The sequence below is a fragment of the Kogia breviceps genome, chromosome 7, assembly GCF_026419965.1.
Source record: "Kogia breviceps isolate mKogBre1 chromosome 7, mKogBre1 haplotype 1, whole genome shotgun sequence".
Lineage (NCBI taxonomy): Eukaryota > Metazoa > Chordata > Mammalia > Artiodactyla > Physeteridae > Kogia > Kogia breviceps.
This window is the reverse complement of record NC_081316.1, coordinates 30,861,852-30,878,696: the sequence shown is the minus strand read 5'-3', so window position 1 is coordinate 30,878,696 and position 16,845 is coordinate 30,861,852. Positions and strand designations below refer to the sequence as shown.

The 16,845-nt window shown below is 37.8% G+C and overlaps 1 protein-coding gene across 1 annotated transcript in view; it reads right to left on the bottom strand.

Moving 5' to 3' along the window:
- Nucleotides 1-2,679: 2,679 nt before the first annotated feature.
- LGR4 (leucine rich repeat containing G protein-coupled receptor 4) overlaps nt 2,680-16,845 on the bottom strand; it is a 97,494-nt gene continuing 83,328 nt past the window's right edge. Inside the window, exons 10-18 of the mRNA XM_059070748.2 lie at nt 16,569-16,637; nt 14,514-14,585; nt 13,316-13,381; nt 12,540-12,611; nt 10,589-10,660; nt 10,209-10,334; nt 9,272-9,387; nt 8,930-9,013; nt 2,680-5,924 (exon numbers count right to left, since the gene is read on the bottom strand). Coding sequence (XP_058926731.1) covers nt 4,648-5,924; nt 8,930-9,013; nt 9,272-9,387; nt 10,209-10,334; nt 10,589-10,660; nt 12,540-12,611; nt 13,316-13,381; nt 14,514-14,585; nt 16,569-16,637 — 1,954 coding nt within the window. The 3' untranslated portion in view covers nt 2,680-4,647. The remainder of the gene's footprint in view (nt 5,925-8,929; nt 9,014-9,271; nt 9,388-10,208; nt 10,335-10,588; nt 10,661-12,539; nt 12,612-13,315; nt 13,382-14,513; nt 14,586-16,568; nt 16,638-16,845) is intronic.

Here is a 16,845-nt window from a genome sequence, read left to right as displayed (position 1 = left end):
ATCGGGGCCTTTCTGAAGGCTCCAGTGTACTAAGGTCTGTGCTAAGCACTGGAGATATATAAAATACAAGCCTTGCCGTTACAAGCTCCTCATTCATTTGTGGTGAAGAGTCATACCGTCAAAATATTCTGTTATATGCATTTTGTGAGGAATGAAAAAATTTTGTGGGACTTCGGAAGGAGCACTCTTCTCAGGGATTGGGAATGGGGATGAAGGTAGTAAGCAAGAGGTGATAGATACTAAAGCTGGTTCTTTATTCATGCTGACAGAACTGTGTACTCTTCTAAATAAATAGGCTTTATCCAGCTCATAATGCATATTGCTGTAGAAATATCACACAATGAAAACTGACAATGGCTAAAACAGCACACAGGATTTGTCATTGACCAAAGAGTGATATGAAATCTTCGATGAAATTTAGATCTGCAAAAAATTTGACACCAAAGAATTACAGTAGAAATAATAGTAACCAAGGACAATTCAGAAGACAGAAGCTATGGTTAATAAAATATGACATGGTTAAAACTATTTAAATGGAATGTAAATTTTGTTAAAATTTTCAGTAAAAACAATGAAAATGGAAGAAAACTAGAGCAATTTAAATGAGTGGTAGAATTGATGGAGGAATAAAATGGCTTGAGTTTTCATTCTCTATCCCAATTACTCAATATCGGTGTATCTGGTTAAAACCTTTTAGGAGAGCATATCTAGAATCAATAACAACAGCATCACCCTGGGCCACTTTAGGGCTTCGTAAGGGGGTAAACTTGAGAAGCTATTCCCAACAAACATCACCCCACATTACTGAAGCGTAGTAGGAAAAAAAAAAAAAAACAACCCAAGTTTTAGTATGTAAGGGACTTGTATTTGAATCCATGGTTTACCTCTTATTTGTTAGTTTTCCCTAAACAAGCTGTTTTGCCTTTCCAAGTTCTGACTTACTCCTCTGTAAAATAGGGAAATAATCTATCTCCCATATTTTATTAATTTTCAAAGCTCCTAGCACAGGACCAGACAAGAGAAAATGGTAAATGGTAACTTGTATCATTTAAACCCCAAAACCTTCCCACTGTAACCTCTTGCTATGGGATCTAAAATGTTTTAAACAAATTATGCCCTTGACGCCTCAGAATCATCATCATGACCAACTACTGCATTATGCTGTAACAATCCTGGAGCTAAGAGGCTAAGAGCCTCTGGTGCTGGTGCTTGAACATAATCAAGTCCTGTGGTCTCCTTTCTTACAGCGCCTTTTCATTACTGGGACAGAAACCATCATCAGGTTTGGTTGCATTATATAAAATGTATAAATAAGCTCGAAAGAGGGCCTCTCCCTTAAGTTTCAGGGTATTAGTAACTTCTCTTCTTACTACTCATTTATTTTCACTTTCATGCTATATTTGAGGTAATTCCTATTTTTTGCTGGCTTTGTAAACTTGTGTGAGTAACCCTTGCTTGAAAATCTTTGTTTCAAAAATAACATCATTATCAGTGAGTCCTATGGCAATCTATTACACAATTTAAAAAAATGTATCCCTGGACATATTGAAATATTTTCAGATGAAACAATCTGTTTTAGGTTTGCTTCAAAATAATCCAAGGAGCAAAGGGATTAGAGAAGGTGAGTGAATGGGATGAAGGGGAAACAAGATTTGCCATGTGCTGTTGACAGCTGTCAAAGCTGGATGTTGGTTGTAGGCAGTGAGGGCCTAGGGCATAGGGGGAGGGGTAATTATAGTATTCTACTTTTGGTTATGGGAATTCCAAACATATACTGAAGTTTAAAACAAACAAAAACAACAAACATCTCAAATTAAGGGGCACTGGGTGCTGGTTTGGGTTCTAATTTGCTGTATGTGTCAGGTAGTCACTTAAATTTCATTAGGCCCTCTATTTTCCCATCTGTAAAATGAGGGCTTGATGACTGTGAATACTGAATTATTTCTAAGTACAACAGACCCTTCTTATCCATAGGGGATGTGTCCCAAGACCCCCAGTGGACACCTGAAACTGTAGATAGTACCAAACCCTATGTATACTATGTTTTTTTTTCCCCATACAGTTTAATTTATAAATTAGGCACAGTAAGAGAATATCTGAATTGCCAGCATCACTATTCTCATGCTTTGGGGCATTAAGTAAAATAAGGGTGACTTGAACACAAGCACTGAGATAGAGACAGCTACTAAGTGACTAACAGGCAGGATACACTGCACAAAGGGATGATTCGTTTCAGAGTAGAACAGTGCAAGTTCATCACAGTACTCAGAAGGGTGTGCAATTTAAAACTTATGAATTTTTTATTTCTAGAATTTTCCATTTAATATTTTTGGACTGCGGTTGACTACAGGCAACTAAAACTATGGAAAGTGAAACCTCAGATAAAGGAAGAAAGGGAGGACTACTGCATTTGAGCAATTGACTATATCTGGAATCATGCAGTTTTTAAAATAATTTGCTTTTAAATAAGATCCAATTGATGGTATCCTCTTAAATTTCAGTTTGTTTTCCATGAGTATGGTTCAGACTTTAGAATAAAACCTCACTTCTAAATTTCAGCAAAGTGTTCTCTCAACATTTCTTCTAATACTCTTAAAAATATTTTACTTCAATTTGCTTTAACACTAAGCAAATTCATTAATATACCTAGTATAAATTAAGGCAAAATAGATTGCTTTCCAGAAACTTTAATAATTCAACACACTGCATACAATATTGTATTTCCTACCATATGTACAGCACAGTTTACCACATATTTTAGATATCTGCTATTCTATTTTTTAAATGAATGAAATGAAAGTATTCAGTAACATGACTTTTGAAAAAAAAACTTTTAGCTAGATTTTTTTACCAAGTTATGATTTAATATTTATCAGATGTGTAAATATACAAACTTGATAGCAATTTAAAAAACTTGTGAATAGTTGGCCTTACAAAATTACAACACACTGTAAATAAATCCCTCCCACATTTTATACAAACTACATGATTTTGATATACAAAGATTCTGTTTTTATTACACTGACAATATACAACCAAGACTATTTACAATGCAAAAAGTATATAAACCACAATTTAACATTCTGCTACTGGCAGCCACTATAGTTTAGGAGGTAGCTTTAATTAAACGAAATGAACAGAAGCCACATTTCCCAACTTGTGTTCTAAAAATAATTTACATAAGATAAAAATTCATTATATGCACATTATATACAGTTTAATTTTTAAACTGCAATGTAGCTTAATGTTTTTTAGTATCTCCTGAACAACTAATATGGCAGTGGGTTTGCTACTGATTTAGCATATTGTTCAAAAAACATATTGAACATTTATAACTTTAAGACTCCACATAGTGAACATGTCAAAAATCTATAGGTGAGAATCAAGTAAAATTTTTTATTTTTAAAGACATAGGCCTAAGCTTTATGCCTTTTTTTTTTCCCTTAGTGACATATTTGGCTTGTCAGGCCTAAGCTTTATGCCTTTTTTTTTTTTTTTTCCTTAGTGACATATTTGGCTTGTCTCACAAGAACACCGTTTCTGAGCTGTTGCACAGGCTCTTGTAAATCAAAGTAAGGGGGAAAATGTATGGCAGCGTCCATGTAATAGTATAGGTTCAGGAGAATCCAGCTCACTAAGAAATACATGTAAGTGCTTTGTGTCATAATTACTCCCAATTTCTTCCAACTAAATGAAATCACTTTGCCACAATTTACTTTCTGTATAATTTAAACCATAGGTAGATCACATACCAACAAAACTGGAAAATACTGATAGCTCCAAGGATATTAGGACGTGTTTTATCAATGAGAACATTACACAGAGCCATCGAATCCCTCAGATACTATTAAAGTCCCATGTAAGTAGTTTAGCCAAATCTACTAATTCACACAGCAATGAGCCCTTTACTTTTTCCTAATAGTGTGATCACAAAACACAAGAAAAAATTACTGTGATCGAAATAAAGCAGCGTACGATGACTGAAAACAAATGTGTTCGGTTATTCTTTTAAAATCTAACAGTTGTTAATATTGTTTTAAAAACATCTTCAGGTTTTAGATTTAAATCTCGTAAACAAAATCGATGATTCTATTATGTCAGAGATGGATTAGAAAATGCAAGACGATGATGCCTACATGCACTCTCATAGTCCTATCTGGGAAACAATCCCTTTTTTTGGCCCTGCAGTAAGTTGTCCTGAGATTAATGATGAAACATTAGGTAAAATCAGCAAGACTTTTTCTTCGGTTATACAAAATCACCATTTAAAATATTCTTAAAAAAATATTAACAGCTGTTCTTTATCTTGTGCTTAATTCAGAAATAGGTATAACTTTGCTTCTTATGGATCAGAAAAAACCTAATGCTATATTGCTATGATATACATAGAATCTTTTGCAAGTTATACATTTGTTTCAAATAGACTACACATTGCTTGGACACTGCATTTTTTCATCCATTGATAGCTTAGGCACTTGTTCTTTGCAAAGATCTGGTTTAAGAAATAAACTGCCGCCTTTCTCCTTCTTCTAAGTGACACCAGGCAGTGATCACAGAAGTGCTTCCCAGAGGAGAGATCAGACTAGGGTTCACTCTATAAACACTGTGATTTGGGTTGATGGGGGAAACAGTCACAAACACACTGATTCAGTCTTTAACTCTTGGGAGATTGTAAGCATAGCGCACCAAAGGGAATCCTCGACTCTGATAGAAGCAGGCTCGTCCACAGGCCTGCACCTGGTCAGAACTGTCCGAGACAAAGGAATCTTCTTCGTCTGCATAATCAGAGTGGGCAGACTGTGTGCCACAGTCGGACCAATAGCCGTCCGGTCTTTGACAAGAACCCACTGCCAAGGCGGGACAGCTGTGTGATTTTATTAAGTGTTTGCAGGACACTGGCTTTGTCAACAGAAAGGATTCACAGCAGTCACACACAGTCAGGTTACCCTGCAAGTGTGAGTACATGCTGCAGTCATAGTAGAAATCCTGTTCCACACAACCAGCTTGGCTGCTGATGGAAACCGACACGGATCCGCTTTTCTTGGTGATGTGTCGCTTCAGTAACTTCCAGTCTTCTTTAAACTTTGGGTTGAAGAAGACATACAGGACTGGATTCAGGCAAGCAGGCAATGGGAAAAATATCAGAGTAACAGACTTCATTATTTCGGGGCTGATAGAGATGGCAGTGATCAATGGCGCAAACGAGAAAAATGCTACGGGGCAGAAAAAGATGCAGTTGGTGAAGATGAGCCAAGCAACATGCTTAATCATGCTAGAATGTGAGTTCTCTGAAAGGTCTTCTTTTTCCAAGTTGCAGTAGAGTTTAGTGTAGATGATGGCCATTAATAAAAATGCTAGTGAGTTTAACAGCACTAAGGTTACGGTAAATCCCAATGATGGGGTCTCTCCTGTGGGAAATGGCAAGCACAGAGGTGATGCAGAATTTTCCCCTCTGTGGAAAAGGGGGAAACAGCCTGCTACTGCAGCTCCCAGAAGAGCAAAAAGGGCAGCAATCCGGAACTGTCTGAGATGATTGCTTTTCCCATTTTTCATTATATCTTTTGCAGATAAGCTTCTTTCGACGGCTGCTAACATTAATAAAAATATGGCACTTTCTGAGGAGAAAACGGCAAGAAACCCAGCTATTTTGCAGCCACTGCCAATCTCCCACCAAATGCCAAATTCGGCAAATCGGCCCCAGGACACAGCATCCAGAAAAGTTAAGATGCCGGTATAGGCTCCCATGAATAAGTTAGATACAGAAATCAAACCTATGAACAATTTGGAGGAAGGCAGTGATGTGCAAGATGCAAATGTTGTTAAAATGACAAGCAGGTTGAAAAACAATGCAACCAAGAAAATGAACCACACAGTAAGACGGATCATCCAACTTCCCAGTAAATGTTCACAGGGCTTAAAAGCACCTAAAATGAAAGAGAGAAAAGACAATTTATAAAAGACCATATTCCATATGATATGGCTTGAGAGAGAAACTAGAATAATTAATCTACTACCAAATTGAACTGATCCAAATTGAAAAGATGACCATTTCTTAGATATTTTAGTCATTGGACTGGGCTATTTAAAAATTTATTTTAATATGTTGTTTTAATATATATTTATTTCATTTCTTTTATTAACTATTTGGCAAAACATACAATGGCATTTAAAAGAAAATTTTCACTTTTTCCTATACCTAAGTTAATATACATAGCACAGTGTCTAGTACCTGAAAGGTACTTCATAAACTGAGGGCTTGCAATCAGATATACTAGAGTTTGAGTTTAGGGTTCATAACTTGCTGCTCTTACTTGAGAGGGCAACTTAAACCTCTAAGAATTTCATTTTCTCACCTGTGGATAATAACACCTATTTCACAGCGTTGTGTAGCTTAGGTAAAATTACATATACAAGGTACTTAAGCGGGCTACTGGGTATATAGTTGGACTTCAGTAAATGTCAGGTCCTTTTCTTCTTCCTCCCTAGTTCCTAATATACTTTATACTAATTATATATTATATGTATGTGTAATACATATATTTTTTACATATTTCTTATAGCTTTCAAAAGCAATCTGATGAAGCAGGTTAACATAGGTATAATTATCCCCATTTTTCATCCAGAGAAACTGAGATTTCAAAGTGTTTGCTTGACCTGACAGAGATCATTTAGATAGTAGGAGAGCCAAATCACACCAATGTTAACTAGTAATGTAAAACTACGTCCAATAAAACCCTGCATAACAAACTAGGATTGCAAGAACTAATTTAGTAGCTGAGTTGTATGTTCTAGCAACTGACTGGCATGCTAGTTATGTCCCAAATGACAACTGTTTTATTTAAAAGTTAGTGAAAACAGGGAGATCAGCTCTGTGCTTTGTGTCCACCTAGAGGGGTGGGATAGGGAGGGTGGGAGGGAGACACAAGAGGGAGGAAATATGGGGATATATGTTTATGTATAGCTGATTCACTTTGTTATACAGCAGAAACTAACACACCATTGTAAAGCAATTATACTCCAATACAGATGTTTAAAAAATAATAATAATATTAAAAAAATAAAAGTTAGTGTAGTGAAGAAAAACAGAATTTTGTCTACAGAGCATAAGAAAACTATGTACTGCAACTGCCCAAAAGACACGTTCTAATTTATGTTTCTGGATTGTCCTGAAGTTTGATACATCCCATAATGCAACTTAATCATTGAGATATTCACAGACCTAACAAGCCAGCTCTGCACCATTTATATGGATCTGACTCAAGAAACTTAAAAATTTTTTTTCTAATTATTTTTTTTAATTCCCCCATCGGGGAAGTGTTAAGAGGAAACTTTCACCTTTATCTCTGTATCTGAACTCATCCTTCTGCAAGGAACTAGGAGCAGCTAATCCGACCTGGGAGAACAGGACACCCTTTGTAAAGTGTCTGATTAGTGGGTGGAATTACTTTCCCTCAAAAGCCTGGGAAGCTGGCTCCACCCAGTCTGTCTTTGGAAACCTGCTGCTTCCTCCAGTTTTAAAGAAGGTTCCTGCTCTCCTCTACTTCCTGCTTCAGTGTCAGCACATGGCTGTCTCTGTGTTACTACAAGTGAGTGGAGCAGTGGAAGCAGACCTGCACTTCACTCATATAGCCACCTGGGGAGATAAGCTCAGACCAACTTTCCTCCTGGTTGACCCCCAAGGTTAAAAATCAGTGTGGAAGAAATGGAATCTCTGCATATTCAAGTTTAGACTCTCCTTTAATAAAGACGTTCCTCCTTCCTTATGTTCATTCTCCAACACAAGAACCCCAGCAGGGCAAGTGACCCCTTAACTTCTACGAATCAATACAGAAACTAAATAACTGCATAGACATGAATGATTCTTGTTAATCCCATTCACTCAGCTGATCACTTTAAGATTATTCTCTACACCAGGCACTGTGCTAAGTATTAAAAGAACACATACACAGCCTCTGAAGAAGCTCACAATTCAGTAGTAATCATTAAAGAATCCATAATATTTACGATTCTGAGTTATAAAATTAATGTCCAGATCATCCTGTGTGATCATATTAAAGAGGAATCTACTTCATAGCACACAATTTAGCCATTATTTAAATTTTTCTTTAACAGTAAAATTCTAAAGCCATCTTCTTTGATAGATTAGGCAGAATACAGTCATGACCAAATATGTGGTGTCAATTTAATAACTTTCCCAAGTCTACTGAAGTTCAACGAAATAAAACGGAAAGAAAAGTAACGGCAACCCACTCGTCGCAACTAGAGAAAGCCCGCGCACAGCAAGGAAGACCCAACGCAGCCAAAATAAACAAACAAACAAATAAATAAATAATTTTTTTAAAAGTAATGGCAAGGGCTTCCCTGGTGGCGCAGTGGTTGAGAGTCCACCTGCCGATGCAGGGGACACGGGTTCATGCCCCAGTCCGGGAAGATCCCACATGCCGCGGAGTGGCGAGGCCCGTGAGCCATGGCCGCTGGGCCTGCATATCTGGAGCCTGTGCTCCGCAACGGGAGAGGCCACAACAGTGAGAGGCCCGCGTACCGTAAAAAAAAAAAAAAGGAATGGCAAGGTTTCATTAAAAAAAAAAAAAAAAAAAAGGATAACACTAAAAACCGTACAGACCAGTAACTTCTAGAATTAGACCTAGGGTTAAATTTACATGAAGAAAGGGCCGCTCCATCCTTACCGTGCATAACTCTCATCTGGGGAGCTTGTTAACACAAAGATTCTGAGTCACTGGGTCTGGGCCTGAGATTCTGCAGGAGATGCCTAAGCTCCTTGTATACAGACCACACGTTGAGTCAGGCCTTATGAAACCATCTAGTTACACTCCTCTTACAGAAATCACATCTATCCCTGGAAGTTTTAGGTATATCTGCTTAATGTTTGTTTAAAGCGAGAAACTGCAGTTAAATGTGTTAGGCTTACCTGTCGAGGGTGTACAGTGGATAATGATCTGACTGTGCTCCTCCTTTTCAGCACTGCTGGTGACAACTGCTAGGTCAGTGGGACCTGAATATATAACACAAACTGTTTAATTCAAGGTTCCGGCAGTTCAAAAGACCCATCTTTTCCTGCAGTCTTCTCTCTTGTGCATGATGTAATAAGTTCAGCTTGCACCAGGCTTAATAACATATTAAAGATGTCAGGAACACAGTATACAAAAGCCATTTTTCTCCACAGATTTCACATTGATCCTTTGCAAACTGATTACAATTACAGAGACTTTGATTAATGCTGTGTTCTATTTTCAAAAGTTCATGCACTTGCCTTTATCCTTTGCCACACTGTGATCTTGGAGGCTGTTATCTTCTGTGTTTGAATGTGCATAAGAGTCACAACCCCAAAATGCACAACACTGATAAGCATATGGTACAGATAAAGACCTGGAAAAAATGGCAAAATCTATACTGAAATACCAACTTCACAGACATGCTTTTGTTCTGTAAAAAGTAAATACTTTAAGCTGGTCATTATCCTCTCTGGACTTAGTTTCCTCATCTGTTAAAAAGCTCTGGTATCGGATGACACCATGAGTTTCTCCATTTATATAAGGTATGCTTTTAAAAGCAATTTGAATCAAGCCATCTTTAAAATTTAATAGCAATACTGCAATTTAAAGTAAAATCTTATCAGACTCCTTTTATAAATGAATTAACCACACCCAATTTATCATATGAAACTGGTAGTTTAATTTAAAATTAATGTCCCAGGTCATTTGTGACTTCACACCATTAAATGAATTCACTTTGTTCATATAAGTATAATGAAAATATTTATTCTCTTCTCCCATAATAATATTCCCAAACCCTCTTTCTACTATATCTAGTGAGGTCCCCTCTCTAACTCTAATGTCTCTGTGACGTATTATCACATTGTATCAATTTTCTGTAGGTTCACACGTGCTTTCTGCCATCTTGTTGCAAATGACAAATCCCACTATATACAAAGCCATTCTGATGAAGGGCTAGATTATCTCTTTGACAGCAACACGGTCTGCAATTCATGTTCTCAACAACTATGGACTAATGCTCATGTTCTATTTTTTTTCCAAGTTTGTGAGGACTGAGGTTGAAAATACTCTTAAATGACAGCCTCCCAGAAAATCTGGGAACCACAGCAAAAAACAAAACCAAACCCCAGGACACTCTATAATCTGGAGGCTTACCAGAACTTCCACAAAAAAGAAAACTAAGCAAAAACACACCTGAGATTAACAAAGTCTTTTGCTGCTAAGGCTTCTTTCAGCTTGAAGTTGCCTATAAGTTTCAGCTGATTTAGTCCATTTAGGCCTTCCGTTGGAAATGAAGTTAATTCATTGAAACTTATATCTCTAAAATGTGAATAAGACTTCAGATTAACTCCTAAGACACAAATCTGTACATGCGTTAACATCACAAGTATCAGAGCTCTAAGAGGAAGTTTAGGTGTATGAAAACCATTTCAGAAGCTGCCACTACATCATAGCAGGTTAGCATTTATACAAGGGAACACTAAAAAGAGAAAATGATTTGGGTAGGACAATGCTAAAACACAAGTTTCTGCAGACTATTCACTACTTTCATGATATTGCTGCATGACACTCACAGGTTAGTTATTGACCCAAGCTTGGCAAAAGCTCTGTCGTGAATTTCATGGATCAGGTTTCTACTCAGATCTCTGCAATTATAAAAATAAATTGTTACTCTTTTGAAATCAATTCCAAATGCAGACTACACTTTAGAATCTGCTGTAGTCACAATATCCCTGATAAGATAACAAAGATCTTTAACCTTGTTCAACAACATTTTTAATGTTTACGTTAAAGTCCTTCCCTTCACAGCCAAATATTTCTTGGAATGTGTTCCAGGGAGCAGTAATTCTAGCTGGCATCTGTTTCAAACAGTTGTGAATTTTCTCCACCTTATCATTCTGATACTATTTCAAAAATATAAGAGATATGATATAACTTCTGGTACTATTAACTAGGTGAGGAAAAGCACAGCTCCTGACAAAGCTGAAAATAAAAACAGGCTTCAGGTTATTTGCCTTCTCAAAGGTTAGTGATAAGGCCTTGAGGGAAGACAAATAATCAATATGCAAACAAGAGCATTCCAGAAGGGCTTCAGATATCATTCTTTCCCCAAGCAGGAAATAAAAACCATATCAACACCAGAGCCATATACTATATTCAGGAACACACCCTGAGGAATTCTGATATTACAGAATTAATAAAACAGAAATAATCTGCAACCACACTTACATGGAGCCTTAATGGAAATTTAAAGATAGGTTAAATTCATTCCATGACACATCTCCTGGATAACAGGAAAATTCGACAGATGGTTCCAAATCATGAAAAGGCCAGCTAGCTTTTCATTGTTGTCACTTATCAGCGCTCTAGAAGTGATGGCAGCTGTGAGCCAGTCCCCTTCCCCACTACAGCCCAGACCCACAGGAAGCCTGTTAGCAACAAGGGAAGGTCCAGCAACCCAACTACCAATAAAGTATTCTTCTAGTAGATGCATGTTTAATTTCTTAATGGGGATCTACTGGAAAACATGATTTTAGTATATGTAATTTCACTTCACTGTCAATGTTTCAAATTATTTTCTGTATAAAAAAAAATTGTTCCCTATTTAGTGTACTGCGTCTCCTGCATTGCATGAAGGCCGTGACATGGTTTGTCTTAGTCACCTCTGTATTCCCAAGTGCTTAATAGAGTACCAGGCACAAATATGCACTCAAATACAAATCACTGTTTTTTTGTTTTTTTTGTTTTTTTGCCTCTCACTGTTGTGGCCTCTCCCGTTGAGGAGCACAGGCTCTGGACGCGCAGGCTCAGCAGCCATGGCTCATGGGCCCAGCCGCTCTGCGGCATGTGGGATCTTCCCAGACTGGGGCACGAATCCGTGTCCTCTGCATCGGCAGGGGACTCTCAACCACTGCACCACCTGGGAAGCCCACAAGTCACTTTTTTAAATGAGTGCTTCTACTGCATATTAGCTGTGTTTACCATGATAGGTACCCCGGTGCAGGGGTCAGCAAACTTTTTCTGTAGAGGGCCAGATAGTAAATATCCGTCACCTCTGGGGGTCACACGGTCTCTACTGCAACTATTTGACTATGCTGTAAGTATGGTGAAAGCAGCTTTAGGGGATTCTCAAACAAAAAGGCAGGGCTGTGTTCTAATAAAACTTAATTTACAGAAACAAGAGGCACACTGGATCTGACTCACAGGCTATAGTTTGCCCACCCAGCCCCTAACTAACTGGCAAACTTCATGATTATGACTTGAAAACACACAAGATGCGTTTCTCAAGCTATACACGTTATACTTTTTCACTCACAAATGGGCAATCTCATAAATTAGCTAAGGTGAAAAACTGCTGAAAGGAAATTATTTATGAAGTACCATGCAGTAAAGTTTGAAAAACAATATTTATGCATAATAAATCCCATATTTAAGTATATCTACTAACATGGGAATTATAATGGTACATTAATTTACAGTTTAACAAAAATTTTATTTGTCTCTAATAATCACAGAGGAACTTACAGAATCCTTAGGGATGTCAGGCCTTGAAAAGTATCTTCCTTTATTTGGTGGATCTGATTACGTTGCAAAGAACTAAAAATAGAATAAGAATTAAAGATAAAAGAAAGAGAAAACAGCGAGAAAATATTTTCTATTTTGAAAAATAACATTTCTTAATTAAACTTTTTCTAAGTTTAAACATTCATTCATGAGTAACATTAATTGATCTTGTTGAAAGTAAAAGGAACTGTTGTTTCCTCGTCTAGAAGATGAAAGGGCTAGACTAATTGGTATTTCACCCAAAATTACACTGAGAGTTAAGGTACACTATCTAAATTCCTTACCAACTCCACACAGGAGTGACAGCAGGAAGACAACATAGTGAGAAAGGACCCAAGACAACGCAACCATACCAAGTACCACAGAAAGAAGGTCAGAGGAAGGAGGAGATAAAACATGGGAGTATAAGTTCTTCCCTTTCCTGACCTCTCAGTCAACTCCCACCAGAGCTGTCCTGTATAGCTACACTGTAGATCCACATCTGGACCAGTTTTTTGTTTGGCTGGTTTTTCATGTACACTGCCCTCCTCCCATACCATCTCATAGAATGCCTGATAGGTGCCCAATAAATGCTGGTTGCATGAACACACCTGGTACCATTGGACATTTATTTATGGGAACACCTGATTATGTGAATTTCTAAGATCTTAATATGAAAGCCATTTATTTACAATAGGGAAGGCTCAATGAATTAACAATAGACCATAGCAAAAAGAGTAAGTCAAAGACCAACTTACATTTCTTCCAGAGCATGGCAACCATTAAAGCTGGGAAGGTCTTTTATATTGTTGTAAGATAAGTCCCTTAAAATAACGGAAATTAACAAATTAATTTTATCTTATCAGAATACTACATTATGAGAGCTGTACCCAGAAGCACTGAAAGCAGTGCTAAGATCTGTAATAAAGAGATATGGCTGAACAAGAAAAGCAACTTTAAAAAAAAAAAAAAGAAAAAGAAAAAGAGAAAAGCAACGTTTTTTTCTTTACCCAAGACTCATAAGCTTTCTGGAGCACCTACCTCAGTGAAAGAACAGGCTTAAGATTGGCAAACTTCAAGTACATAATGTTGAGTGTAGACAATATAAAATATATTTTAAAACATTAAGAATATATAATAAATATGAAAAATACAGCACAGAAAATATATAAAAATTATGTCCAAATGGTAGTTATGAATTTAATTTATATTTTTATAATATTGTTTATACCATAAATAATTTTTATGTTGTTACTGAATTTAAAAGCTTGTAAGAGGAGTGGTATATGTACTCACATTTTAAAAAATATTTATAGTAAATAAAAAATTGGGACTAGTTAACTGTTAATTCCATGCAGTGTTTCCTCAGTGTTATCATTGTGTTTGATACTCCATGACACCATTTAATTACTTGCTTGATCAGTCAGTGATTTACTTTGTTACTATCTCTTGCCACGGAATACTTGTTAACAACTTAGTAACTTAATTGTTTGTTCTTGTGACAACTTTACATCCTTTATTTACTTTTAATTTCCAGGGCAGCTTAGAGATTTGGGAAAGCTCCATGCTTAATTGGTTCCTGATCCAAGAAAGATTGGGGCTCTTACTTGGGTTATGGATGAAAGAGCAGCATACAGAGAGCTAACTCCCCTGGGGCAACTAGAATAAGGATGAGGAGTCAGGATAAAAAAAGAAATCAAGGAAGAGACTAGTTTGGTTTTACTTTGTTCAAAGTAAAGTCACAAGATGTGAGATAGCTGTAAAATCAAATTCAAATAAACATTACCTACCTAGGGGGATACTAAAATTCCTGTTCATATCCATGAAGGGAACCAATAAGAAATAATTATACCTTAATGTCACCTAATGAAAAGAGTTCATTAAAAATAAAACTCAACCTGTGTGAAGTACATAAAACAAAGAAAGGCAGGAGAAGGGAAGAAGAATCCAACTTACAAAGTCCTAAGCATCTTTTGTTCTTGGCACAAATTACTGGATATGCTGCTTATCTTTGTACCGGTCAAGGTCCTATGGAAAAACATGGTCTAAGAAATGACTCAAGTTGAGATGGTAAACAAAATGCTATTCTCATATAGAAAAATACATGTTCACACACTCGCATAGAGACTAGAGTCTATGTATCCCCCTGCCGAACTACTCCCTAAAGTAAGGCATGTGGGAAGAAGAATGAACCCTCAATACCCATATTATTTTCATAGTAATGCAGAAGAGCTTGTGACACGAGAAGTTAATATTGTCCAGGTGAAGCTTGAGTTCTCATGTGGACCAACAGGAAAAAATGAATCCGTAGTCACAGCCTGACCACAGTCACCTGCAAGTTCTGTCACCCCCTCACACCCAAAACATTTGAAACCAGGATAGCATCCTGCCCCCCAAACCATGTTTCTATCTTTTTTTCAATCAACCTGACTCAATGTTCTGAAATTTTCTTTTAATCCCTATATGATCGAGCCACTCAAGATGGCTGTTCTCTTGCTCTCTGTATAGCCCCTGCCTGACCAGGGCCTGCTTTACCTACACCCTACTCATATGACTGACCTTCCTGCATACTTGCCCCAGAACCCAGCTGGTGACAGTTCTTATCAAAGGGTGGTGAGGGGCATGCCCCTCTGCTGGTTTCCGTGGTAACTAATGAGCCAACCTGATGTCAATTCCTATAACTGGCAATCTCCCCTTCCCACCCCCCACCCCCCGGGAGCGAAGACTGCCGCCATGTCCTGCCTGCCGTGTGCCAGCGGGGTGTTGCTCCAGGACCTTGCCTCAGACGTGTAAGCTCACCCATCCGTTAAACCACTGCTGTCTCTGTTGCTGACTCTGGGCTCTTTCTTAGGTCTTGAAGCTGGACAAGTGCGAGTCTTACAGACCTGAGGGGTGCAGCCCAGCAATCCCCTCCCTTTCTACCTCCCCATCTGCAGTCAGTCACCAGTTCCTGTTCTTTCTTCTTCTATAGGTCTCAGCATCTGACCCTCTCCATTTTTACTGCTACTATGTAGATCAAGGGTGAAATGACGCAAGGAGGGGTAGAGGAATCTCAGGCCACATGGAGGAACTCCAGTGATGGATTGAAGACACAGAACTCTCATGGTTAAATGTGTTCATTTAGCCAAGTGGAGTATTCCCATGGCCTCCTCACCATTCTACCTCTAGTCTCTCTTCTTACCCTCCTCACGCCTCCTCCTCCAACATTTTCAACACCTCCAAACTGCCGTAAGAGTCAACTTTAAACTCCTTAGCTCAATGCTTCCCAACTTTTCTTACATTTTGGCACACATGAACGTTGTAACTTCGGCAGCACACTGTGGTAAGGCTCCTTGTGGCAGAGACCCTAACCACATCAGGCCCCACGTGGCTTCTGGAGGGCTGAGGTCATCAAGATCTTAGAAGCACCTGCAGCCCACTCACAGGCCGCCCACTGAGAAGCTTTACCATAACCAAATGTTCAGTACTCAAGGTCTGTCACTTTAAAATTACAAGCCCAACAATTTTCCAGATTTCTCCATATCATTCCCCATTTGATTATAAACATGCAATTTTAGCTATATTTGATCAGCTGTATGCCATACCTGAGTATATTTTCAGTATTCCCGGTTTTACTAAATCCTCCCTTTGTAAATAAAAGACCAGGTCTGGGAAACCTGACAGTATCCAATTTTGAAACATTTCACCACTTCCATAAAGCTTTTTCTGATCGTCTACATCGATTGCTCCACTTCTGAACTCCTAAAGCACTGCTTCTAATTTGGTACTCACTTACTGCCTTATAGTTTCCATGACCTTTTCAGAACTTACCTCTCACATACTAGGCTATATACTCTACCTGAGTTGACTGACTCCAAACCCAATATATCCATCTCTATGCATGATAGTCACAAACCAAGACTGTAAAAATCAACATTAACTCATCATAATCACCAAAAAGCACTGGCAACCTACTAGCAGGCCAGTGTGGTGTTATCTTTACACAGCCCTTCTTCAAAGGGCCACACTTACAGACTCTCCAGATGGACAGTTCCAGTCAGATTGGGGAACCGCTGTACCAAGCTTGCACCACGAATGACTCTTTAAGAAATTGGGAGATGAAAAGTAATTTAAAATAAAAAATTTTCATAGATAATATTTTCATTTTATTTTTTAAACAGCTTACAATTACAGTACCACTATACCTAAAAAGAAGATTAGTTTCATCTCTTGACTGGACCTGAAAGTGTGGTGATTTTGACCAAGTGGTCACATAAATAAGAACCATCATAAATTTTCAAAATTGTCT